The sequence below is a fragment of the Brienomyrus brachyistius genome, chromosome 8 (genome assembly GCF_023856365.1).
Source record: "Brienomyrus brachyistius isolate T26 chromosome 8, BBRACH_0.4, whole genome shotgun sequence".
In the NCBI taxonomy this organism is placed as follows: domain Eukaryota; kingdom Metazoa; phylum Chordata; class Actinopteri; order Osteoglossiformes; family Mormyridae; genus Brienomyrus; species Brienomyrus brachyistius.
Window position 1 is genome coordinate 2,285,993 of NC_064540.1, and position 26,846 is coordinate 2,312,838.

Here is a 26,846-nt window from a genome sequence, read left to right on the forward strand (position 1 = left end):
ACGTCCGCCATTCTCAAAAACAGCACTGGAAATCAGAAAAGAATCCTTTATTTGTAAACTGTATTTTACCTCAAAATTACCCAAATTTTAGAGAGGAAAAGAGAGTTTAAGAGTTCCCCTGACTGGAAATTCCCAAATACCCACCTTCTTGGCAGTGGATACAGGAAACGTGGTGGTGGGGGGGGGGGTTGCCATGGGGAATAGGGGTCATGGATACCACACTAATGCCTTTATCTCATTGGCTTCCTTTGTCTCATACGGTCAGCCCTTTTGACCACTGTTAAAGTTTTAAAGGTATTGGCAGTAGATGATGGTGCAGTTTCGTGTCCATCCTCAATCGCTTGGATTCCGGTTTAAACATTGCTGGTGTCAGATGTGGTAGTTCCAGCGTCTCAGAAACAGACACTGGTTTGGGATCTTCCCAGTGTCTAAAGTTTATGGAGAATGGTGCATTAAATAAAAACACATCCGCTCAATTACATTTTCTGTGGCTGAAAAGATTTTGTGAATATAGGGAGAATGGCCAGACTCATTAACACCAACATGAAAGCCACAGATACACAAATAACAGCGGAGTATAACTGTGATCTGCAGAATGGACGGCTGTGGAGGGTCATTTGCCCTTGAAATAGTTCTGGAGACAAAAGGAGGTCTAGCCTGGCGTTACATTGGGGCACCTGTTAAATTGACCACTTAGTGTATAGTCTAAATATATTCTGTTTATAGCTGAATTATTAATGCAGCTCAGAAACAATTGATTTTTAAAGAACCGAAGGAACCCTGTTTACATGTGGTTGTGCTGACATTTAAGTGACTCTAAAGTATTGAGTTTTGCCATTATTTGTTGCCATTTCAGGTTCGTTGTGATGAATTTAAGGGGTTTATGCAAGATGAAACCTCATTAACTTAGTGCAAAGGGTCTGTTCCCTCTACTCATATATCTGAATAGACTGCAAAAATTCAATTTAGTTAAATCTGATATAAAACTATTACTTGATTTAAAAAAAATGATCAGTTAAACACATCCCGCACTTCTTACAAATCATCTCACTTCATATGTTTTGTAAGGCGTTCATTTAAGCTCTGCCGAGTTTAGAGAGACTGGTGACACCATAGTAGAAGAGACAGAAGAAGGATGAAGGTTCCGGTCTCTCATTTTGTAACTCTGGCATATTCCTGGTGACACGCATCTCCACGTCTCTCTGGTCTGATTCCGCCATCATTATGAAGGCATGAGTTGATTTGCTCCCAGTTTCGGTTTTGAGTCTTCAGTAATTAATTTTCTCTGAATTAATGTATTGGTTTTGGTAGTTATTAATCTTGTAAAACACTTATCGTTTGTATTCTGGGGCTGGATTTAATCAATATGTCCTTCATGCCATAAGCTCAGTCCTTTACACTGTAGTGTGATTGGCACTGTAGCAACATCTGTTTCCAGTAAAATTGGAGATGACATTTTAATAGGTGTTACATTAATATGACTTTGTATCTTCCCCTTCATGGACTGGTATCCCATACAGGTGAAACTGTGCAAATGACCGTGTGATTGATAAATGGATGGATGGATGTTTCTACTGTAAAGTTTGTTAGAAGCAAAGCGAAAGACATACAGAAAGTGCAGCACCGAGTGGCGTGAAGCGGCGTCTTTGACGAGCTGATCTTTTGAGTTTTTAAAGTGCCTCTGGACTCGGGCCAAGTGCTAATAATCTATCCGTGTATCAGTTATTCAGACAAGGTCACGGTGATCTCAGGTCTGTGCTGTCAAGGTAGGATGCCAGGTTGTAGCTGACACACACACTCACTCATTCATCTGGTCCCCACAATGCCAAAATAACAGGTTTTGGTCATTTGGTCCCCACAATGTAATATATACATGACCCCCCAATACACACACACTTTGTAAAGATGATATAGGGCTCAACTGACCAACATATCTTTTTATGGTTAAATCATGTTCAAATCTAGAACCACAGAATGCCACTTTTCTTAAAACTTAATAAGGCAATTAAAAAAAATCTGGGCATTGTTTTTTTATGAGTTGTGCTTTGTATTATGTAATTTTTTTTTTGTATTTAGCAAGAATGAAGGTGTAAGTAAAGTAGACCATCAGAAGGTGTGGGGCATTGCAGTCTTAGGAGAGAGAGTCACGAGACAATGGTCTGCATGCTGATTACTACCCCTTGTTTTCTTTGGGCCTTTAGTAACTTAGAAGATGATTCATCGTGGACAGTCGCTGCTCCACACATCTGAGCCAGCTAGAGTCTCCCTGTTCTCACTCGTCCGCTCGGTTTACTTTACAGTCGCTGCCCAAAGCTGAAGTTTGTTTCGTTTTCTGCTCTTCATTCGTCCCATCCCTGCCCAACCTCATTTTTTTCTGAAAAGGACACTGTTTCCCCAAATAAAGATCCTGATCCATCTCCCAGCGCCTTGTCACATGTCTTTGTCCGCTGTCCCGGCCAGACACCGGTTCTCGATGGTGCCTGCAAAGTGTCTTGCAGATTTCTGTCAGGGACATAGCGCTACAAATGGTGGCGATATTGGTAAGCATGGACGTTTATCCAAGGACACGATGAACGTCACGCACAGCAGCCACGACGGGCTAATACTCACTGCGGAAGTACGACGACTCCTCCGCCCTGCGTTGTCTGTCACCCCATTAATTTAATTCCCTAACAAACTGTCTTAATTACATTTTTATCTCCTTGAGCGATGAAGCAAATTAACTCTCTGCTGTTTCCTCAGCGTCTTGCCACAGTTGAACTACATGGAATCTTTGTTTATTAATTTGTCTGTGATCATCGACCTCTACTGAAGATAAACGCCATCCCTTCCTAATCATCTCCAGCCCTCTTTAGAAAATCGCTAATAATTGATTATGTTGCTTAACGTTTCTTTTCATTCTGAATTTATTCTGCTTCCTGTCTGTGGGATGATAGCTCTACTTTCATACATGGTCTCTGACAGAGGTTCTAAACTGATTTAGCCACAGAGCCCAAATCATCCCTTGGTCAGTAAGTCACAACACAAATTCACTATAACAGTTTCTGACTGGTGGGGATTAAACCAGGCTCTCTGTCACTTAATTTTGGGTCACCAGTTGAGAAACACCTGTCTGGGAGATGCACTGGCTGGAAATCCTGTCCCAAATATTACCAAATTGTCCTGTTTTGAACGGACACGGGAAGCGATATGTCCTGTGTATCCGTGCATATTTCAACCCCCCCCTCCTCCACCTCTCTTTCCCCTGATTGAAGGTGGGTGTTTTATTATAACCCCCCTCTGTCAGTCCCACATCAGTCTTGCACCCATTCCTGAAGAGGCACTACAGTATGAGCGCTGGCCAGTTAGCATGGAGAAATGAAGAAGTGCATGATCGTGCATGTGGGAGACATTCCAGCAGCTGGTCTGTCTCGGCCTGGAGACGGGCTGGAGGTAAAGCCCCACTTTGGCAAACCAGAAACTACTTGAATAATTTAATGATCGACCGAGTGCTGCCTGTACCGCAGGAGATAACGTCGGTCTGCTGGTCACTCTCCACTGAATATTATTCAAATCAGTTTATCTTTGTTCGCCTTTTTCCCCTGGTCTACTCACTCCGCAGGGATCTGCTTTGCTAACCGGGTTATCGAAAGAATCAATAGCTCCCGCATATATCACAAGGTGATACCATTGGTATTGGTCCTGGTTTTTCTGATAATGGGTCTAGCTTATGTACTTATGTATATTAAAAGAAACCTTTAGATGCTTTTATGCAAAGTGACTTTTACCCTTTCGTACAGCTGGAAGATTTAAGGCTGATTAGCATCGCAGAAAGATCCTACAACTAAGCTCCTCTTGAGATTTAAACCGGCAGTCCTTGGATTAGTTTCCATTACCGGCATGCTACACATTGTAATATATACTGAGAATAAACAATACCATGGACGTCGTTAGGTCCGATCACTCGGGGCTAATATCCGAGTATTTTCTTTTAAAAAACAATTTAAAAAAATCAGTCAAAGTAACTTAACCCCTGATTTTTTCCCAATAGCTAGAAACACCCCTGAACAATACAGTAGTGATATTCTTTGTGACTGGTAACTGGGCACCTTTTCCTTAAATACTCGCGATGCATCGTTGTCATGAGGTGGGTCCCTAGGGGTGCCGTTTCTGCCTGTGGACCGCAGGTTCTCTGGCCCGGTGTAAAAGCGCGATTGGCCGGAGCACCAAAATATGGGGGAGGACATTGCACTGGCATCCCCCTCCCACCATCTAACAGATGGACCTCTCCACCCTACACAGTGTGTGTATGTCTGGCTTTGTAGACAGATTATCTCTCCTGTTAGTCACATTGCAGTTTCTGCATCACACATTTTGTGTTTTATTTGAAATTCCCTGTGTTGTACTTCATCCTGTTTTAGAGACCTTTGATAATAAACACTAGTCACTTTTAAATTTTTATTTTCTTTTTTTTTAGCTGCGAGTGAGTGATTAGGGCCTCAACGTTGCCCCCTACTGCACAGCAAGACAACATGTTATTTTTACAGAAGGGCGTTTAGCCTATCCTAAGTGCTTTTAGCCAATACTAGTCACAGCCATAGAGCTGCTGAAAGCAGATTGTTATTCCCATATTACAGCTTTCTGGGGTTAGAATGGATTGGCAGAGAAGCGAAACTGAAAAAAATGTCAAAGGAGGCAAAAGTGGACATTAACTATTGAAGCATTATTTGTGTGTTGTGAGTGTCGGACACACCCAGCCTTAACTAACATGTATTTCTGAAATGCTTAATGGGCAAACAGCCAAGTACCTACTAACATCAGGCTGTTTTATTTCATCTGCCAGAGAAATATGCATAAGTGCCACACTGGGCCTTGTTAAAAATCCATAGAACTAATGAATCAGGGCCTGGTTAAGAAATGAATAGTCTTGTGGAGGAAATGCTTAGAAATGACTTACCACTGTAATATGAAAGCTGTCACCCATACATATAAGCAGGATGAATGTAATATTTGTTTTTCCTAATGTTCCTAATCCAATGCTATGGCAAATGCCCTTTTTTCAGTTCGCTAATGAGCCCCTTATTCCGCGGCTGAATTCGGTGCCTGCAGGGGTGCTCTGCTCGAGACGCAGAAGGAAGGAGCCGGGGGTGTCCTCGGGTGCTGCGGACAGGAAGTGGGCCGCCTGACGTCCCATGGGGGCAGCCTTGCGGTTCCCCAGAGAGAAACCTTAGGGGGATCCGGGGCAGAAGCTCAGCTTCAGTAATCTTCCCATGTAGTTATGATTTCACACGTTTAGCTGTTCGTCTTTCCGTGCATTTTCAAGTATTTACCACTGAAAGGTGCTGAGGCCTGGACTTGGAAAGCGATAGATGGTTCCAGAAGCTCAATGCGGAGGGCGGCGGGCGGAGGGAGGAGGGCGGAGAACCAAAGCTTTCTGCCCACCCACTCGCCTATAGGGTCTTAGCTCTGATATGGAGTGGGCAGTTAAAGCGTCCTCCTCCTCGTTTTAAATGCAGCAGTCGCTCTCTCACTGTCTTCTTCCTTATCCTTCTCCCCTTTGTCTGCCTACCTCACCACCACCCCCCCCCTCCCTCCCCCACCACCCTTTTACCCTTAAGCGTTTTCTATTCGCTTGCTAATGATTGCCTGGGCTTGGAAGGCTGGCAGGGGCGGTGGACGGTAGTGAGGGGGGGTTCATTAGACACACACACAGACACCCGCACACTCACCGCTGTCGCGTCTGCAGATGAGCGCTGCACAGCCGCCACATTGCCTCAGATTAGTCACGTGACACCACCTGATTTTGATGATGATTGGCTGATAGCATATCCGCTGAATTTCAGTCTCAGTAGGAGATTCTCTGTCTGATTTATCAGTGAAACAATTTAGCTTTAAAGCCCCGAACAGTTCATTAATTATATGTCGCTTTTTTTTTTTTGAATCGGTTGATTGGATGCATGTTTTTTTAAGGCATTGATTGATAGACATGAATTTTACAGGCATAAAACAGTCATGATGTATGTGCTCCACTAGAGGAGCAGTTTTTGTTCAGGTGTTTTAAACCATCCAGCAGCACTGATTTCATAATGAGTGTCTGCCGCTGCATCCGCGGGTTATTTGCTGGATACCTCCGGTGCCGGGCATGAAAGGAAAGGCTCACATGAAAGACTAGATGGGCTAATTAATGAATTTCTGCATGGCAGAAGCGGGGTGGCTGGGTGGAGGGGAGCTGGCAGTTTAACTGCAGTGTCTCCTTGTCTTGGGCTGATGGATGCCTCACTGAATCAGGAGTCCGGGCTGCTGCAGAAAAGGCCATTAACCACCCCCCCCACCCCCCCCCACCGCCGCAGTTTCTCCTTTCCCTGGGTGGATGAGAGTCATGCCTCCCACTCTCTGTAATGGGATCACATGAGAGTCGATCCGTCGCCGCAGTCACAGGGAAAATGCTCGACACGTACAGCCGCTCTTCCCGCAAGTCATAAATAGAGGCGCCCAGAGCCAGTCCGAAATCGTGCGACGGTGCGGTTCTCCTGTCCCAAAAAAATGTGAAATCTCTGACTGGCATCTCTCACACTGAAGCCTCATACTTTGACCACTTTGTGTCTCTTACATTTTTCCAGGAAACGGACGTTTTTCGATAATCTCCCTGAAAGCTCAGCTGGATATTAAAAATAGGTCTGAGCAGGAACTTAGGGAAGCCTTGTTTTATTTTTGCTCCCCTTGCACGTGTCCCATGACAACTGGAAATGAGATCACTGTGAAATCGGCTGGTTCCCGGCTGCTGCTTCATAGTCCCTGGTGATGCCACGTCTAAAGCTGAAATCTTAGTACCTAATCATGACTCAACGGTGACTCATGCGTAAGATATTTATTATTCTGGAGTAACATTTAGGGCACTTTTCTGCCATCCAGGTCCCGTACGGTATGATTCTTTCAGTAGTTTCCCTTTTCCATTGACTTCTGGTCAAGTACCAGCACTAAAAGATGCACAGTACGGAAAGTGCCAAGCTAGTACTCTGGGGTGGGACTTGAAACGCTTTCTTTGTAGATTGGTTATGCGGATAGTCTGCCTCTGAAACACAACTGCCTTTCGGTAAGAGGCTGCAAACACAGAAAACAAAGATAAAAGAAGCAAAAAATAAAAGTAATAATAATGGATGCATGGACAAATGAAGAGACTCAAGCTACAAATTGAGATCTAGTCATAAGAGTGGATACAACAAGATCTAGGAGATGTCTGGGAGAAATTATAGTGCATTTTAACCTTTGTATGCTAATTCATACTTCATTTGCGGTATGGAGGTTACGATGCACAATAATTTCTTATCATATCGGTGCAAATGCACATGAACTGCATGTTGTACGCATTCACGCTGTTACAACAACCGATTGCCGCATAGATCGCTTTTAAAGGTGAATGTGTACTTGCGTACCGGTTATGTCAATCCCTGGCTACAATGTATATAAAGTATGAAGGTATGAAAAAGTCTGATGCCAGTATTGATCTTTAGTTATGGAAGATTTGCACTTGATTCTGGTATTAATAACACACAGTGTCCTCCCCTACAATATACTGCCGCCATTTTGTACTGATTTTCCAAATCAGTACAAAATACCCTGCCTCAGATTGTGACGTCATTTATCACGGTGCCAGTTTTAACGAGTGGAACACCTTGAAGTACCGAAAGTACAGTAGCTGGCGCAGTGGAAAAGGACCCTTGGTGTAATCATTCGGGCTTCAATAATGCTGTAATTATACTGGGATAACCAATGTTTCTTCACAGATATGTCAGCAGGTGGCAGCACTGAGTGTCTTCAGAATGCTGCGGTAACGTACAGCAACCTTCCTGTTTGCTTTTCACAGGGAAAGCCCTACGTGTTTGACCGGGTGTTTCCGTGCAACACCACGCAGGAACAGGTGTACAACACCTGCGCCAAGCAGATTGTCAAAGGTGAGCCCGGGTTTCATCACACATGTGCGGAGTGGAGGAAATGAAGGGAATTAGAAAGATGGCGATGTCAGCTGGGCAGGGTGCAGGGTGGGATCCTTGTAACCTGCACATTGGGGCATCTCCTGCATGCTGATTGCATGTATTCATCAATGGATTTAATATTAAAAGTGTTGAGGAAAATGGAGATAGAGCTCAGGTCTCAGGTTCACATTTCATGATGTTGGTTTCGATGGTCTTCTGGGACTTCATTAGCTGTCTGTTTTGGTACAGATGTCCTGGGAGGGTATAATGGCACGATCTTTGCTTATGGACAGACTTCTTCAGGAAAGACCCACACTATGGAGGTAAAAATACTAATGAGCGTACATCTTATAATTCCGGATTGGTAAAAGAATTCTTCTGATCCATTGTCGTGGTTGACGGATGGATGGGTTAAGCCAATAGCTCAAGTTGTGCTTGTTCCTTCACTGGTTTTTGTTTTTCTTTTCCAGGGAAAACTGCATGACCAGCAAGAAATGGGAATCATTCCTCGGATCGCTGAGGACATTTTCAATCATATCTTTACCATGGATGAAAACCTGGAATTCCACATCAAGGTGAGGATACGCAATAATAAACGCTGAGTCATGGCAAATTCAGGTCACTTTGATGTTTGAAACTCCCAGCTTCTTCTCTTTGGCAGCCCTTAGAACCCTGAGCAGGCCTTTTACATTCGTCTTTGGCGTTTATGTCCATATGCCATGTGATTTTTGAACCGACCAAAGTCAGTGATCCCTCAGCACAAGCCAATGCCTGCTTAAAACCTTGTCTAACTAAATGTTGGACTAAAACATCCTCTTTTGGCCTGCAGCATTATGTAGTATAATTCTGGGCAATGGGATTTGTAAATGCTGTGGTTATAATCACATTCAAATGGACCTCATTTTGTAACTTACTGTTTTTTTCTGAAATTGTATTGGGTAACAGTCCTTCGTAAGCTCTCTGTTGTTATGTCCGCTATCATCTTTCTAGGTCTCTTATTTTGAAATCTACATGGACAAAATCCGTGACCTTCTGGATGGTGAGTTTCCAGTAGGAATAAATCGGCGTCATACTGCTTTAAGAAAAACAAACTGCTGTACTATTGAACTGCAGGAGACTGACTCAGGAGACTGTTTTGTCACCAGACAGGTTCTTTGAGACCAAAGAGCCATACATGCGATTAATAAAATGAGTCAAAGTAGCCTTTAATTGCTGACTTGTAGCATGTGTGACATTGACCGCTTTCTGCCTGCTTTCATGGTTCAGGTACAGAGTAATGTGGCCTGTTATGTTTCTCTTTATTTATCAGTAACCAAGACCAACCTGGCTGTTCATGAGGATAAGAACAGGGTTCCCTTTGTTAAGGTCAGTCCGGTCATTATGGGGGAGAATGCATGCAAGTCCCTGTGACCTTGCTCAGGACCATGGTTGGGGGGGGTGGATGAAAGTATCCATTTGTTTATATATTCATGCCCTGCGCAGATTTAGCTTTTGCAATATACATATACTGTATCATATGGCTAAATTGCTTAAAATTTACCTTCATTTTTTAACAGTTTTGGCTTCATCTTTGTGTCATTCCTGTCTTCTCTGTAGGGCTGTACTGAGCGGTTTGTGTCCAGCCCAGAGGAAGTAATGGATGTGATTGATGAGGGGAAGGCCAATCGGCATGTGGCTGTCACCAGTGAGTCCCGCCCCTTCCCCCCTCCTCCAATCCGGCCATTTTCACTCCCTGCCGCACGGCCATTTGTACTGATGGGTGCCAACCCGCCTTCTCCCCTCCCACAGACATGAATGAGCACAGCTCCCGCAGTCACAGCATCTTCCTGATCAACATCAAGCAGGAGCACATCGAGACGGAGCAGAAGCTCAGCGGCAAGCTGTACCTGGTGGACCTGGCTGGCAGTGAGAAGGCGAGTCCTGCAGAGGCCTCATTTGTTCATCGGCGGAGCAACTGAGGGCCTGAAGGGCAGACATGTGACTCATATCCTTGGCCTGAAAGTGACCCTGTGGCTTTGCCTCGTGTCTCATCCTATATGGAAGGGAAAGCCTCTAAAAATACATTTACAAACTTTCCAAAATGAATCCATAGTATACATGGAATATGAAACAGCATATTGCAATATTATGTCAAGATATATGTCATATTTTAGGCCCATGCAGAGATGTTGACCTGTACATTTTTATACTTTCAGCCCAGTCTCCAACACCGCAGTATGTTTATAAATGTGCTTAATATATAAATATGTCTGCGCCCACCCCCCCACGTGAAGCGTCCGACTTTAGTGTGTCCTCCACCTCTCCCTGTGCTTGCATTTCAGGTCAGTAAGACGGGTGCCGAGGGGGCTGTCCTGGATGAAGCCAAAAACATTAACAAGTCCCTGTCTGCTTTGGGTAACGTCATCTCTGCCCTGGCTGAGGGGACGGTGAGTTGGGTGCCCCCCGCCCCCCCACACGTGTTACATACAGGGGCCAAAACAGAACACATGGGTCTGCTTGGGCATCATCAGGGCAACAGTTGGTGTAATAGTTAAGCATATGGGCCCATAACCTGATGGTTGCTAGTTCTCTGCAGGGGACCAGCTGTTGTACCCTTGATCAATATACATTACTCTAAAATAGCTTAATTTTTTTTTGTAAAAAGGAGCTTTAGGTAAAAACATATCACTTGTTTTAAGATGCATCCTAAATGCAACTTTCTATATGCAACAGCCTTTTGTTATTTTTTAAATCTTTCTTTGTACTTGTGCTTCTGTACATATGAAATGACGAATGAAGTTTTAGTCCAGTTTGGGAAAAAGCCGTAAGTTTGGAAGTTCTTGTCTGAGTTCTTTCGGACTTCTCGGTCACGCAGAAGAGCCATGTGCCGTACCGCGACAGCAAGATGACGCGGATCCTGCAGGATTCGCTGGGCGGTAACTGCCGCACCACCATGTTCATCTGCTGCTCGCCGTCCAGCTTCAACGACGCCGAGACCAAGTCCACCCTCATGTTCGGCCAGCGGTAACACGTCAACATGTCCTCCTCCGTTTCGCTCATGCCGTCCCTGACTTCCATTTTCGCTGTCGTACCGCGAAGCCCAGCATCACAACACGTATCCCCTTCTTTGGTTTGTGCGGTTCCCCCGAATGCCGAATTTCTGTGCCCCGCTCTCCAGCGCCAAGACCATCAGGAACACGGCGTCTGTGAACCTGGAGCTGACGGCTGAGCAGTGGAAGAGGAAGTACGAGAAGGAGAAGGAGAAGAACAAGACTATGAAGGAGACCATCCAGAAACTGGAGGCTGAGCTGAACCGCTGGCGCAATGGTGGGTACTGGGGAAGCTCATCTTCATCTTCATCTTCATCTTATCTTATCTTATCTTATCTAATCTTATCTATTATAGAGAATGTCTAACAAATCAGGAGCATCTAATTGTAATTCTTCTTGACTTTCCGTTTTAATGCTGTGAACTGTGCTGCCAATCAGTGACTAGCTGATCGAGCCTCTAGTCATTTCCTGGGCTTTTCATTGGGTGGTGGTCCACAGTGCACAGTAGTTACAGCAGAGTTGTTCGGCGAACTGACTGCATCCATCTCTAGGTGAGAATGTTCCGGAAACGGAGCAGCTGACCCCAGGGACGGTGAGGCTGGAGCCCGCCGAGGAGCCCCCCCTGGACAATGGCACCTCCTCCATCGTGGTCCGCATCTCTGCCGAGGAGCGTCAGAAGTATGAAGAGGAGATACGGAAGCTCTACAAGCAGCTCGATGACAAAGTGAGAACCTGAAACACACACAGACACCATACAGTGATTTTTAAAAGCATGAACCCCCCCCCCCAAAATGATTAATGCCCTTGGAAATTTACTGTGAGAGACTATGAGTTTGCAGTAATAATGCTGAGAGGAAGAATGTGTGTATCATTTATAAGCTGATCATTGTAATCCGATCAATACTTTGGCTCTATACATACAAAGCTGTTCCACATAGATGTATACAATGAGCCATGCATGTATTAATGACATTCTACATTAATTAAGAGAGCTGTTAAAAGCAGGGTTCAGGCACAAAGTCAGCCTCAAGTTTGCTGTTTGAGACTGAGTGTGTTCACCTGTGTGCAGGACGATGAGATCAACCAGCAGAGTCAGCTCATCGAGAAACTGAAGGAGCAGATGCTGGACCAAGAAGAGGTACAAACGTGGAGAGTTTTACACATCGCTGGCAGTGCAGAGAAGCTAATTTTCCCAGCCTTTTGGTGTAGTCTAAATGAGTCCAGCGGAGCGTTAAGTGCGTGTGTGTGTGTACGTGTGTGTGTGGCTCTCTGCAGCTCCTGGCCTCCACGCGTGGCGATAGCGAGAAGGTCCAGACGGAGCTGGGCCGCCTGCAGATGGAGAGCGACTGCGCCAAGGCGGAGGTGAAGGAGGTGCTGCAGGCCCTGGAGGAGCTGGCCGTCAACTATGACCAAAAGAGCCAGGAGGTGGAAGACAAGAGCCTGCAGAACAAGCTACTGGCTGAAGAGCTGTCCCAGAAAATGGTCAGCACCGTACCCACCCCCCTGCCTGCCTTTCCTTCCCTCCACCTCCACACCCACCCTGTTTCCATGGTTTTTCATTAGTGCAATGTTCCGGTCTTTGGGTCTAGGGAGCGCTGAGTTTTTTTTATAGAAGTCTGGGCAGGTTGATGACCGCCGGGGCCTCCGCATGGCTGCTCGTTAACCCCCCCCCTCGGCCTCCCTCCCCCCCCCTACAGTCCCACCTGATGACGATCGAGTCCGAGCTGGCACGCATGCAGGAGGTGAGCGGGCAGCAGCGCAAGCGCATCGCCGAGGTGCTCAACGGCCTTATGCGTGACCTCAGCGAGTTCAGCACCATTGTGGGCAACGGCGAAATCAAGCTGGTAGGTATATCGCACGTAATACACACACGTGTGAACGGTCACTCTCGGACAGCAGTGCAAGATTCGATTCATCCTCTCCCTTCCAGCCTGTGGAGATCAGCGGTGCTATCGAGGAGGAGTTCACGGTGGCCCGGCTCTACATCAGCAAGATCAAGTCGGAGGTGAAGTCCATGGTGAAGCGCTGCCGGCAGCTGGAGAGCTTACAGCTGGAGTGCCACCGCAAGATGGAGGAGACTGGCCGGGAGCTCTCCTCCTGTCAGCTGCTCATCTCGCAGGTGAACTCTGCTGGCCAGAGGGCAGAACCTGTTAGCAGCTTAGCGTGGGTGCGATGGGTTAGTGTGAGAGGCAGCGAAAAGGAAAAAGAGAGCAGGAGGTTGAGGGGAGAAGTGAGAGAGCGGCAGACCGGGAAGGAAAAAGGGAGTGACAGGAAGAGGTGGCACTAAGGAACATGCTGGTGAAGTAGAATTGTTTAAATAATTTGCATTGTCTTAGGGAGTTAGCCTGGGTTAAATTGGTTGGTCTGTGAGGAGTGTCTTAGGGAGTTAGCCTGGGTTAAATTGGTTGGTCTGTGAGGAGTGTCTTAGGGAGTTAGCCTGGGTTAAATTGGTTGGTCTGTGAGGAGTGTCTTAGGGAGTTAGCCTGGGTTAAATTGGTTGGTCTGTGAGGAGTGTCTTAGGGAGTTAGCCTGGGTTAAATTGGTTGGTCTGTGAGGAGTGTCTTAGGGAGTTAGCCTGGGTTAAATTGGTTGGTCTGTGAGGAGTGTCTTTGCGAGTTACTATGGGTTTGACTGAAGCAGCTCGGCCATGGACGCTTACGGAGGGCACCGACAGAGAACTTTGGCCGAGGCTGAAGTGCAGATGGTGTGTGAGGCGGGTGGGTATGTGAGGCAGCTGTCACAGCGAGGTTCACGTGGATCGCTCTGAGGCGGAAGAATCAGCCCAGAAACATGTGGCACGTGAATCGGGGCAGTGCACCTGCCTTTTTCTGAGTCCTGTGTCATTGTTGCAGCATGAGGCGAAGATCCGCTCATTGACGGAGTACATGCAGAACGTGGAGCTGAAGAAGAGGCAGTTGGAGGACAACTACGACAGCCTGAGTGAAGAGCTGGCCAAGCTGCAGGCCCAGGGTAAAGTCCAAACAAGGCCTAACCACATAGCACCATGCTCCCTCAATGAAGGTGTGTGTGGCCTGTGATGGACTGTTATTCCATCCAGGGTGGTCTACTGTCTGTTGCTATGTTACCTGGGACAGGAACCAGATTCCCTTATATTTCACCCTGTAAGTGGTTACTGGGTGGATAGAGGGAGGAAGAATCTTTCAGGATTTATATTCATCCATCCTTTCATTAATATCCACTTTTCCAGTTAGGATTCCGGCAGTCTGGAGTCTACGCAAGCATGGGGCTAAGGAAGGGTACTGGACTGAGTGACAGCCTGTGTAAATTTATATGATAGAGATATTCCAAATGTCCTTGGGTCCATCATGTTCTCATTAAGTATCTGAAGACACTAATGCATTTACCAGGAAAGCTAATCCGAGTATCCTTTAAGCTGTCGTGGGCAATTTGCTGTGAGATATTCGTGAAACAGAGCCGGAGCTGGGAGATATTTTCACCGAAGGTTCCTTTGATGTGCTTTTCCAGAGTCTGTGCAGGAGGTGATGCTGAAGGAGAACGACAGATCTGTGGAGGAGCCTGCCGATGTCAAGGTAACCATGGTGACGCTCGGGGAGTGCCACTAAAATGGATGCTCCATCTCTGTGTACAAAACCGTCTACCTCTGTTGTGTCTCAGATGGAGTCACACCGCGAATCGCACCACAAGCAGTTGGGCCGCCTGCGGGACGAGATCAACGAGAAGCAGAAGATCATCGACGACCTCACCGAGTCAGTGTCTCCACGGCGACCCCTCTCTAAGCTAAAAATAAAAGCAACCATATGCTGTTATGCAACAGGCTTGGGATGCAAATATTTTAAAATTTAGACGTTTAAGTTGTAGCTTGATTATGCTGTACAATTTTTACTGGAGTAACACTGGAACAGTCATCCTAAACATGGCTGTGCCTCAGTGATATTCAGAGTTTCTTAATTCATGAAAATGGTATTTAAGCATCTCTAAATTCTGCTAACCATTAATAATAGTTGACTTCAAAATGAGAATGAAATGAAATCTCTCTGTCTTTTAATATTGCCAGTTTTTTTTGATGAGCGCATAATTCCCCCTTCCTGGATTTGAGGTGTATCTCCGCGAACCCCCAACTCACCCTCGATGTCATGTCTGTCCTGCAGCCGCAACCAGAAGCTGCAGCTGGAGCTCGAACAGCTGCGTGCCGAATTTGACCGGCTGAAGAGCCGGGAACAGCACAAGAGTGTGCAGCTGGAGGAGCTGACGTGAGCGAAATGCTAGTGCTGAGCCTGAACACTGCCACTGAGATTAATACTTATGCTGACCCTGAGTTTAATACTGCTAAGCCTGAATCTTGACTCAGAGCTTAATACTTCAGAGCTCGAACACTGTCCCTGAGCTTAATACTTATGCTGAGCCTTAACACTGACCCTGAGCTACTGCTGCTGAGCTTCAGCACTGAGCCTGAGCTTAATTCTGCTACTGAGCCTCAGCACTGACCCTTAGCTTAATTCTGCTATTGAGCCTCAGCACTGACCCTTAGCTTAATTCTGCTATTGAGCCTCAGCACTGACCCTTAGCTTAATACTGCCAGTGAGCCTGAATGCTGAACCTGAACTTAATACTGCCATTGAGGCTGAACACTGACACTGAGCTTAATACTTATGCTGAGCCTTAACACTGACCCTGAGCTACTGCTGCTGAGCTTCAGCACTGAGCCTGAGCTTAATTCTGCTACTGAGCCTCAGCACTGACCCTTAGCTTAATTCTGCTATTGAGCCTCAGCACTGACCCTTAGCTTAATTCTGCTATTGAGCCTCAGCACTGACCCTTAGCTTAATACTGCCAGTGAGCCTGAATGCTGAACCTGAACTTAATACTGCCATTGAGGCTGAACACTGACACTGAGCTTAATACTGCTGCTGAGCCTCAGGACTGAGAAAAACGCCTAAAAAAAGAAATAATTTTTTTTCAATTTCTGCATTGTCAGATTTCTTCACGAGCGCCATGAGCAATCCAGGCAGGATCTTAAAGGGCTCGAGGAGACAGTGGTGAGTCACATTGATATTGCTGCCCCTACTTCTCTCTCTGTCTCTCTCTCCTTTGCTCTCCTTTTTCTCTCCCTCTCATTTTCTCTCCTTCTTCCCCTCATCCCCCCTCTTCTCTCCCCTCCTCTTTCTCCCTCTGGTTCTCCTTCCCTTTTTGTTTCTCTCTCTCTCTCCCTCTTTTTCCTTCCCTTTCCCCTTCCTCCTCTCCCTCTCCTTTTCTCTCTTTCTTACTCCCGTTTTTCTCTCATCCTCCCTCTTTGATCGACGCCTCGTCGCTCTTTTTCGTTCCTCCAGGCCCGTGAACTCCAGACCCTCCACAACCTGCGCAAGCTTTTTGTTCAAGACCTTACGACTCGAGTCAAAAGAGTGAGTTTGGGGAGCGATCAGTTAGTCCCTTCATTTTTATTTATGTCTGTGCTGCTACAAGGTGCTTTTTGCAGTGGGTTTCTGGAAGAAAAACGGAAAAAATAAGTAGTTCATTCATATGAGGAAAAGAGGTAGAGGTTAGCTTCCCTCCCAGTCCTGCTCCGGTTTGTACTTCTGGTCTCCACTTGTCCCACCAGAGTTCAGAGATGGAACCTGATGATAGTGGCGGGTCTACCACCCAGAAGCAGAAGATTTCCTTTCTTGAGAACAACCTGGACCAGCTTACAAAGGTTCACAAACAGGTCAGTGCATGGATACAGGTGTGGACACTCTTGGTTCCGGTCTTCTGCTGTCCAGCCTTTCACCTGCCCAGTGGGTAGTATATACCTTTAGCCCTACACACCAAAGAGAGCTTTATTTTTGAAAGGCCAGCAGGATCCCATCTCCAGTGGGTTTAGCCTCACTGAAAAACAGCGCCACCTATCGTCGAGCTGATGAGCACGCCAGGTGTAGTGCCCAATGTAGTGTATATCTATTTAGCATGCATAGCTTCCTGACCTGCCTCTACACACTTAGCTGCAGTGCAGCATATCTGTATGTATGCATGTCTGTGTATGTATGTTGAGATGAGTATCACTGGAAGAACTGCATGAAGAGACTGCATGCTCTTCAGCCTGCGTCACTATAATTATATTTGTGCAAAATGCAGACAAATCAAACAGGCACTAGTTTCCTCTTCATATTGCGGTGCCTGATCTTCCGCTTGGGAGGTGCCTCTCATTTTCTTTAATATTTTCACTCATTGCCCCATCCGTAACCTCTGTCTTCTGCCTTAATGTTGTTTTTGTTTCCGGTGACTGTTCTCCGTAGGTTAGGCAGCTTTACTTTTTCAGCTACAGACTCTTTCTCCCCCGTTCATCACCCGTCTGTCGTCATGCTGTTTGTTTGTGCCGCATAGCAGGATGACGATCAAACAGAATAGGGAATATGGCAACACAGACATCTGTAGGGCGGCAGTGTCCTTTTACGTATGCAGGGTTGATCAAACGGCTTTTCTTCCAGTGTGCATGCGTGCATGTTTTTCCACCCTTGAGAATTTTCGTTGATTTCTAACCCTTCTCTTTTTTTTTTTCTTTGCCTTTCACGTTTTTGCTTCTCCTTAAGTACTGATCTGATTCTTAAAACTCAGCAAAATTTAATTTGATATCGATCACGTTGGACTGCAGCTGCAGCAGAAAATTTGATATGGTAGCTGTCAAGCTGCAAACGCACATAGGTGCACTCGAGCTGGGAAGTGAAGATGGCGGCGTGTTAGTGTCAGCTCAGAGCCAGTCACCGCGTCTGCTGAACTGCCCTTGTTTTCTCCCCGGAGATGGCTGGGCCAGGATACCGACTGGGCGGGGGGGTCTTATATACCCCCTCGCCTCCTCTTGCCGTAATGCGTCCTCGTGACTCAGAGTGTGTCCCTCGCCGCTGACCCTCCTCCCACTCCCCCCGCTTTCCACAGCTGGTACGTGACAATGCAGATCTGCGTTGTGAGCTTCCTAAACTGGAAAAACGTCTTCGGTCTACGGCTGAGAGGGTTAAGGCCCTGGAGGGAGCACTGAAGGAGGCCAAGGAGGGCGCCATGAAGGACCGGCGCCGCTACCAGCAGGAGGTGGAGCGCATCAAGGACGTCATGCGGGCCAAGCACCCGCTGCGACGGCCCAACGTGCAGATCGGTAGGGGGCCCTGAGGACCACGAGCCTCCCCCAGAAAGCACATACAAACATGACTGTCTCACTACAGCCACTGCATACTAAAGAGTTGCTACTAACATAACTAGTCCATCCATTTCTGGTGCACATACATGTCCTCATGAAGGTTAACCAGAGAGTTGCTACTAACGTAACTTGCCCACCCATCCTGGAGCACTTACAGGCTCATGTAACCCAAACATAACCATACTCTTATAACCTCACTGTAACTACACAAGTTTTATTTTTTTTTTTGGGGGGGGGGGGCTTGTGCGGTCCGTGTGTTTGACAGTAACCCACCTCACCCCGTCTTGCTTGCGTTCCCCCCCCAGCCAAACCCATCCGGCCTGGGCATTATCCGGCCTCCTCCCCAACCAACCCGATGTTCATGCGCAGCAGTGACCATCCCATCACCTTCAGCAACGTGCTCTTCCAGAGCCAAACCCAGCCCGCGGCCCCCCACTGCAGCCCCCCTCCGGCCCAGAACACCATGTGAGTCACAGACACGCCGCTGTGTTACATGACTGAGCCGCATGTACTCTGTAGGGCACACGTTTGACTTCCACTCTTGTCTTACTGATGTAACATTGCACAGATTACTTACTATATACAGCGGTGTTAGTGTAAATGGATTCCTCACATGAATATTGTGCGATGCTGATAATGAGAACTTGGTGAGCGCTGGTGCTGGATCTTCTCGCAGGGACAGTGTCCCCGCTCCGCGTTTGCCCACACTGCCGGCGGAGGTGAGCCGCCCCATGCTGAATACCACAGAGGCTATCAGCTCCTACCAGCTCAACGTGGACAACGGTAAGTTTCCGAGCACAGCCCTGCCGCCATGTGACCGGCTGATGTACACCCTCTCTATAGTGACCTGTGCTGTGATTAAGCCCTCACAGTGCTCTCATTCTATACCGTACACGTATTTATATCTGGAGATGGGAGGGAGCAAAAATGTGGACTGTCTGGCAGGGAGCAAAAATGTGGACTGTCCTGGAGTCCCCAAGGACCAGGTTGGCAAACACTGGTGTATTGTATGTATAAATATGTTAATTGATGAATAATGTAAGTTCTATATAGATACATGCTGTATATATTAATATATAGGTGTGTGTATGTGTGTGTATATATTGCCCTTTCTCGGTCTTCTGTTAGTGATAAGCAGTATAAGCAAACCACAGGGGATGGAGAGCTGCTCCTGTTCGTCCAGCAGGGGGCAGGATGGGCGTGTGCTCTGTGCCCCTCTCTCCTTCCGCCTTGTTCACTGCTTGGTTCTTTGCCATTTCCCGGCACGACGCTTGCGATAAGGTGTGATTTCAACCCAGAATCAGTGCAGTCGGATGGCATTTATTATATGAACAGAATACAGTTAACCAAAGGGTGGGGGTTTCCCACGCAATGAAAACAACAAGAATGACATCATCAATGGAAATAATGGCAATAAAAATCCATCGATCTTCTTGCCGCTTCTCCTGTACAGGGCCAGTGGAGCTTATCGCAGGCTGCATATTGTAATAAAATCCCGCAGTTTCAGAGCAGAGGTGTGAGCCAGTTAATAGAGTGATTGATTGGTTGGTTAATAGGTGCATCCATAATATGTTTTTTTATCCAAAAAAAGAGACAAAAAGAGAGGCGATGGCTCATGCTAATTGTGTTGGGTCTTTGGTGCAGGTGAGAGATGAAAGTGGTGAACAGGTTTGTACTCAGTCTGGTTGACGGCTTGACAGCTCCACGAAAGCACAGCTTTGGCAGTTAGGTTCTTTCACGCTGCTGCGCGACGAATATAGGCCCCCCCCCTCACTTCTGCTCTCTTTCTTTGACAGGAAATACGACAGATATCAATGATAACAGGTGAGTCGGTCCTCATGCGTTTCCATAGTATTTAGGCATGATGTTTCTCTGAGGTTTAGCCAGAGGCTGGAGATCGATGATGAGCGTCATTAGAATAAATATTAATAATAATGAAGATGCATGGAGCTGCCGATTCCTTCAGCCACGTCGCTGTGAGCCGCCGGTGCTGACAGCACCCCCTAGAGGGCCCTCTAAGTATGTGTTTATATCCAGAAGCGAGGTACCCTGCGGGATTGAAGCTGAGGACCCGGCTAAGCTGTACGTCGTCCAGCAGGAGACCGCCGCCAGCTAATGGCGCGGAGCAGGTGAGTAGGGTCACCCCCTTTCGCCACTGCCTTAGGACCGCTGGGTGTAATGTGCGGAATCAGGCCGTGGGGGTGTCGGGGTTGCATGTGAAGAGCCGTGGTGTAGCGCTCTACACGTCATGTAACAGTCATCTCTCTCTCTCTCTCTCTCTCTCTTTCCTTCCCCACAGGCACCCATTCGTTCCAGAATTTTCCCATAATTCCGCATGCCGCTTATTTGCTTCCCCCCTGACCTTGACATTGGCAGACTCCCCCCCCCACCCCCCAGCACCCCAACCCTCAGACTCATTTTCTCTAGTCTCTGTCCTCGGTAACCTGTTCTTAGTGACTCCTCTTCCCTTCACACTTAATATTTAGTAGGAATCTTAATGTACGCTTAGGCGCTGTGGCGAACGCGGTAGGTTAGCGCAGGTTGCTAACCCGTGCTCCCGTCCTCCCCCCGGCAGGGTGGGGGGGGTGGGGTGGGGGTGTAAGTGTGTGGTGGTATTGAGTGCTATGCGCTGAGGGAGATGCCCTGACATGGACCTGTGGGATATCTCATGACCCCACCCTGTGTGAGGTTCCCTTTTCTGTTAAGTCTTCGTAGAACCGTGGCGTAGATGCCAAGAACTCGAGGAGCATGGCGACTGGGCCCAAAACGACAAACGCAAAAGGAACATTATTCATCATTAATGAGGAGGTGGGCTTTTCTATTTCAAGGATGTGGCTCTTTTTCTATCTGGATAGACATCATTGAGAGCAGGATGTAGCCCCGGCACTGGTACTGCTATGCCATCCTAATCACTGCGCCCCAGGTCTTTGAACGCACCTGCGGGCAGCCACTGGCTGTTTCCCGCCCCCCCCCCAATCCCGGGCCACTCACACACATGTCCGGGGCTCCATTACGCCTTAATGTACGACAGCTATTAACATCCTCTCAGTTACATGACGATGAACCTTACATATACATATATATGTACATATGTGTATATACATACTCATTTAAGGCTGTTAGTATCATTGCCTGACGCTTAAAACAATGACCTGATAGGTTCACTGCTGTCCTACTGCAGAACATGCATTGTCCTAGTCAACTGGGCACTGAGAGGCTACTTTTGCTTTTTTGTGATGAGTCTGACTTCAGCAGCAGTGAGGGACCCATCAGTGTCAGCAGCCCCCTTGTGGAGCAGTGTATCCCACCCTTGGTTGGCGTACTCCTCCTCTGGGGGCAGTTCGCCCTCCTACCTCCAGGGGGCAGTGTACCACAGGCTTGACTATTAATGCACACATGCTTCCAACAGAAACTGCTTTGCTTCCCGGGCTGATTTACAGTGACCGGCTGAAGCAGGGCTTGGCTGTAGGTGTTGCACTTAAATGAACACTCACGCCCACTCAATGCCTCTGCGTACTACTATGAATATATATCAGCCATGAATTGAAAGTACCACCATAGGAAGAATCGGCTCTGCTTTTTTTTTGGTTTGTGTATTTTAATACATATATACATATATAAATATTTCTGAATTGTAATATATATATATCTGGTTTGGGTTGGATGGTTCTGTGTTGGTGTCTTACTGCCCCCAGCTAGTGTGTCTGTCTTAAGCTGTTACTTTACTGATGTACACAGGAAGGACAAAAATTACAGTAATTATGTAGCAACTATTTTTATACACTTCACTGTATTTAAATATTGATTTATGTTTACGTGTCTTATGGTTTTGCTGTATTTATTATATTGTATTGCATCCGTTGCTTTTAGTCTGACAGAATTGTATATGTTTTATTTTATTTAACAAAATGGGATATTTATTTATAATATTACAAATGTTAAATTAAATAAATAGAATATTGCACTGCTAGATGGCAACAAAGACAGCAGTGAAGAGTAGCCCCCAAAGGAACAGGGAGAGCCCTAAATACTTTAAATAAAGATTGTGTGTGTGTGTGTGTGTGTGTGAGTGTATGTGCTTACAGTATAGAGACGTGCAAGAGCTGATCAAACCCTCGTCTGAAAGGGTGGGAATTGGATCTGGAATGTCACTTTGGTCTGGACCAGCTGCTGCCTGGATCTAGTTGCTCTTCCTAGCCAACCTTATCACTTCCCGCTATACCTTATCCACCCACAAAGCTCCACCCCCTGCAGACTCCACCGGCCTCCTGATCAGCCAATCGGGAAGAGAGTCTGCCAGGGAAGGCTTGAGGGTGGGGAGGGTGGGGCTCGGAGGCATCCACCTCTGGTACCCAGCTGCCCAGTCTACTTGAGCATCGTCGCATGGATTACGGTTACGCTGTGGACGGTTGACTGCTGTTTGTGTGTGTGTGTGTGTGTGTGTGTGTGTGTGTGTGTGTGTGTGTGTGTGTGTGTGTGTGTGTGTGTGTGCTTTCACACCTGGTCCTTTTACAGCTGCTTGCCATCCAGCACAGGGCCGCGAAAGGAAAACGAAAAACAATAGTGGGCTCATCACGAAGACTACACCCTCCCCCAATACTTGCAGCTCAGTCGCCCTTTTGTCAGTCCAAACACCATGGGGACTGTTAGGGGGCAGCAAATATGGTTCACGCAGATGTCATTGGTATGTTTTTATGGGACAAATCATGCCCACCCGTGTATCAGTCCACGTGTGCCGTCTGACCCGTTGAAATATATTCCCGCCGTGTTTTCGGCACAATATAGTAGTCCTATAAAAAAAAAAAGACAACATGAAACACAGGCGTAGACAGTGCCGACGAAGCAGTGAGGAATATAATTTTGTGTCTGTTTATTTGTGTATTTATTTATGAATTCTTTTTTTTTCCAAGTGTGTAAAATAGTGCATGCAGTGCGACAGAACTCTGTAGCTGCTGAGAATAAAAATCGAAACGATTACTGGAGAAACACTTTCATTAAAATGATCCTGTCTGCATAAAACGTGTGGAGTTCTGCTTCCATATTTTTTCACTTGTTTGTGGGGGGGGGGGGGGTAATTCTAAGATTAAAATAGGTAGGTGTGGTTGTGATTGGGTAAGGTTGGGGTCAGTGTCGGTGTAGCAGGGGGTGTAAAGGGAATTCAAAATCTTTTTTGGTCACGTGCAACAGGTGGATGTTGTGTCATTTAGCCTCTGGTTATGAAGTCTAAAGATGGGTAAATCAATACAAACGCAAAACTGGATGTTATATAGTTACTGCACCACATACACTATGTGGACAATAGCATGGGAACGCCCCTCTCAATCATTGAATTCAGGTGTTTCATTCAGATCCATTGCCACAGGTGCATAAAATCCAGTCAGGTTGGTCATTCTGAGATATTCCATGGTCAGTTGTATGTGATATTATTGCAAAGTGGACGTGATTAAGAACAACAGAAGCTCAGTCAGTAAGTCACAGACCATGAAAAGCTGGCAGGTGGGGTTCAGACCCTCAGTCCTGGAAGAGCGAAGTCACAGTAACATATGATTTCCATGAAAAAGATTATCAATGGAAATAATTTTAATATGGGGACATGCTTAAACTGCAAGCAGACCATGATTGTGTCCTTAGAGAACAGGTAGCAGGGCGGTAGATCTGCTGTTAGAAGCAACACTAGGAGTCAGGTAGAGCAAAAGTCAGGAGCTGATTAGGTGCGGAGGGGAGGGCAGGGGAGGGGAGGACAGGGGAGGGGGCAGAGTTCAAGACGACGCAGAATGGCAGGATGACTCTGAGCCGCGAATAGAGTATCTCAGGCTAACATCTCCACAAGGTCCTGCAGTGACCCGCACAGAAGGAAGGAAAAACTGACAAGTGAGTAACATTTTCCTGCCTGTAATTATATATGAGATCTGGACTAAGCACCAAGAAGTGGTTTTAGACTGATTCCCGCATTAAACGGTCCAATGACAGACCATTGAGTGGTTGTTTTCGTTCTTTGTGGAGAACAGAGAGTCATAAAACCATGAAGATGTTACACAAACAGCAGTCGGGGAAACAAAATATATTGTGGTGATTGGTGTTTACAAAGTGTACATTTTCCTGTTTAGAAGGTGGTAAGTACCAACAGCTAATATGGCCATTACTGAGGATATTTTTTAAGATATTGATCAACAATATTTTGACAACAAACATATAAGGATCGTGGGCATCATTGCGAGGCTGAATGTGTCACCTGCAACATTCCTGTAAATTAAATCTATAAAAGTGTCATTCACTGGTCTTTTAGAATTTACTGTTGTTATATTCTATCCATCAGTAATACCTAGTTCATGTTGATTTTCACTAAACATCTGACCAGGAGCAGTTCCTCATATTAAAATATGCAATGGTATTATAATAATTATTACCTTATAATAATAAGGTTAAAATGGTAAACTGAGAATGTGAAACTGATGACTTCCTTTGAGAATGTTTGTATCATTGCACAATTATGAGAGTTGTCACGGGGCGGTTCGGGTGGACAGGCGATCGTGCGGGCGGTGGTTCAGAAAACCAGGCTGACGAGCAGGATCGGGGTAATCGGGGTTTATTCGGGAGAAGGAGACACGGGAGGCGAGGGACAACCAACACCATGTGCACAGATCACGTAATGACGGACAACGATCACAAGCAAGACTCAGACTTAAATACACAGGACTGATCACAGTAATCGGACATAGGTGGAAACAATCAGGGAAACACACGTTGGCAAGCAGGGGGGCGTGGCACACATGAGGAGCCGACGAGCAGGGCATGACAGAACCCCCCCCCAAAGGCGCGCTTCACCGGGCGCGCCAGGGAGGAGGCGACAGACGGAACACGGGAACCCGGACCTGGAACCAAACGGAACAATCACCGAAGCACAGGAAACAAAACTGAGACGCAGAACACGGCAAGGGACAAGACGTAAGACAGGACTTGACAAAGGGCAGGGAACGCAGAGAGACAGACTAGAAAGGGCGGAACAGGCGGAACAAAAGGAGCGGGAGTGACGTGAGGGAACGACGGGAAACCAGGAACCGAGCGGGGCAGAACAAAGGGACCAGGAACAGAGGACGGCGGGACAAAGGCAGGAGGCGGAATAAAGACAGGCGGGATAGGGGCAGGAAAGGGAGAGGAGGGGGAACCAAGGGGAGCCCGTGGGAGCCCCAGCGGGCGACGGGAGGCAGCCGGAGGGGCCGCTGGCGGCCGGGAGGCCGGAGCCGGAGGGGACCTCGGAGGGGCCGAGGAGACAGGGCGAGGGACCCGCGGAGGGGCCAGGGAGGGAGCAGGAGGGAGCACCAGGGAAGGGGACGAGGGAGCTGGAAGGGGCCAGGGCGAAGGCCCGGAGGAGGGGGGAGCCGCAGCAGGCGGCGACGTCCGGTGGAGGGCCGGAGGTAGGGGCCCCGCAGGCGACCGAGGAGCCGCCGTCGGGGAACCCCCAGGCGACCGACCAGGCACCGGAGGGGGGAGCGAGGCAGGGCGACGAGGCATCGGAGGGGGACCCGCAGGCGACAGCCGACCCGGAGGGCCAGGACCCGCAGGCGCCAACCGAGCCCCAGCGCAGGCGAGGCAGGGCGAGCCAGGGGGCAGGGCGGGCGGGACCCCAGCCCTGCGTCTGTGTCCCCTTCCCCTGCGGGACACAGACAGGCCGACCCTAGGTCGGGGTCGACGCTGCCGGGGCGAGGGATCAGGGCCAGGGACAGGAGCGGGGCCAGGGACAGGAGCGGGGCCAGGGACAGGAGCGGGGCCAGGGACAGGAGCTGGCTGCAGTGGGGGCACCGGCCCGGGAGCTGCAGCAGGCGGCTGCAGAGGGGGCGCCGGCCCGGGAGCTGCAGCAGGCGGAGGGAGCGCCGGGACAGGAACAGGAGCGCGGTCAGGAACAGGAGCTGGCTGCAGTGGGGGCGCCTGCCCGGGAGCTGCAGCTGGTGGCTGCAGTGGGGGCGCCTGCCCGGGAGCTGCAGCAGGCGGCTGCAGAGGGGGCGCCTGCCCGGGAGCTGCAGCAGGCGGCTGCAGAGGGGGCGCCTCTGCAGGAACTGGAGCGCGGTCAGGAACAGGAGCGCGGTCAGGAACAGGAGCGCGGTCAGGAACAGGAGCTGGCTGCAGTGGGGGCGCCTGCCCGGGAGCTGCAGCAGGTGGCTGCAGTGGGGGCGCCTGCCCGGGAGCTGCAGCAGGCGGCTGCAGAGGGGGCGCCTGCCCGGGAGCTGCAGCAGGCGGCTGCAGAGGGGGCGCCTCTGCAGGAACTGGAGCGCGGTCAGGAACAGGAGCGCGGTCAGGAACAGGAGCGCGGTCAGGAACAGGAGCGGGCTGCAGTGGGGGCACCTGCCCGGGAGCTGCAGCTGGCGGCTGCAGTGGGGGCGCCTGCCCGGGAGCTGCAGCAGGCGGCTGCAGAGGGGGCGCCTGCCCGGGAGCTGCAGCAGGCGGCTGCAGAGGGGGCGCCTGCCCGGGAGCTGCAGCAGGCGGCTGCAGAGGGGGCGCCTGCCCGGGAGCTGCAGCAGGCGGCTGCAGAGGGGGCGCCTGCCCGGGAGCTGCAGCAGGCGGCTGCAGTGGGGGCGCCTGCCCGGGAGCTGCAGCAGGCGGCTGCAGTGGGGGCGCCTGCCCGGGAGCTGCAGCGGGAAGAGGGAGCTGCGCAGGCATGGGAACCGCAGGCAGTGGCGGCTGCACCTGCGCTGAGTCCGCGGGCAGTAACGGAGGGAGCACCTC

At 48.5% G+C, this 26,846-nt stretch overlaps 1 protein-coding gene across 1 annotated transcript in view; it reads left to right on the forward strand.

Annotated features, from left to right (window-relative positions):
• The window catches only part of kif5ab (kinesin family member 5A, b), a 25,482-nt gene extending 3,013 nt beyond the window's left edge, over positions 1 to 22,469 (forward strand). Inside the window, exons 3-30 of the mRNA XM_049022759.1 lie at positions 7,844 to 7,931; positions 8,202 to 8,275; positions 8,423 to 8,527; positions 8,943 to 8,991; positions 9,262 to 9,317; positions 9,549 to 9,636; positions 9,741 to 9,865; positions 10,274 to 10,378; positions 10,807 to 10,955; positions 11,110 to 11,258; positions 11,533 to 11,705; positions 12,051 to 12,119; positions 12,257 to 12,463; positions 12,679 to 12,825; positions 12,912 to 13,100; positions 13,834 to 13,951; positions 14,468 to 14,532; positions 14,618 to 14,709; positions 15,112 to 15,213; positions 15,939 to 15,999; positions 16,291 to 16,362; positions 16,560 to 16,664; positions 17,870 to 18,083; positions 18,431 to 18,590; positions 18,802 to 18,908; positions 19,922 to 19,949; positions 20,163 to 20,254; positions 20,425 to 22,469. Of these exons, the coding sequence (XP_048878716.1) occupies positions 7,844 to 7,931; positions 8,202 to 8,275; positions 8,423 to 8,527; positions 8,943 to 8,991; positions 9,262 to 9,317; positions 9,549 to 9,636; positions 9,741 to 9,865; positions 10,274 to 10,378; positions 10,807 to 10,955; positions 11,110 to 11,258; positions 11,533 to 11,705; positions 12,051 to 12,119; positions 12,257 to 12,463; positions 12,679 to 12,825; positions 12,912 to 13,100; positions 13,834 to 13,951; positions 14,468 to 14,532; positions 14,618 to 14,709; positions 15,112 to 15,213; positions 15,939 to 15,999; positions 16,291 to 16,362; positions 16,560 to 16,664; positions 17,870 to 18,083; positions 18,431 to 18,590; positions 18,802 to 18,908; positions 19,922 to 19,949; positions 20,163 to 20,241 (2,976 nt within the window). The 3' untranslated portion in view covers positions 20,242 to 20,254; positions 20,425 to 22,469. The remainder of the gene's footprint in view (positions 1 to 7,843; positions 7,932 to 8,201; positions 8,276 to 8,422; positions 8,528 to 8,942; positions 8,992 to 9,261; positions 9,318 to 9,548; positions 9,637 to 9,740; positions 9,866 to 10,273; positions 10,379 to 10,806; positions 10,956 to 11,109; positions 11,259 to 11,532; positions 11,706 to 12,050; positions 12,120 to 12,256; positions 12,464 to 12,678; positions 12,826 to 12,911; positions 13,101 to 13,833; positions 13,952 to 14,467; positions 14,533 to 14,617; positions 14,710 to 15,111; positions 15,214 to 15,938; positions 16,000 to 16,290; positions 16,363 to 16,559; positions 16,665 to 17,869; positions 18,084 to 18,430; positions 18,591 to 18,801; positions 18,909 to 19,921; positions 19,950 to 20,162; positions 20,255 to 20,424) is intronic.
• The last annotated feature ends 4,377 nt before the right edge of the window (positions 22,470 to 26,846 follow it).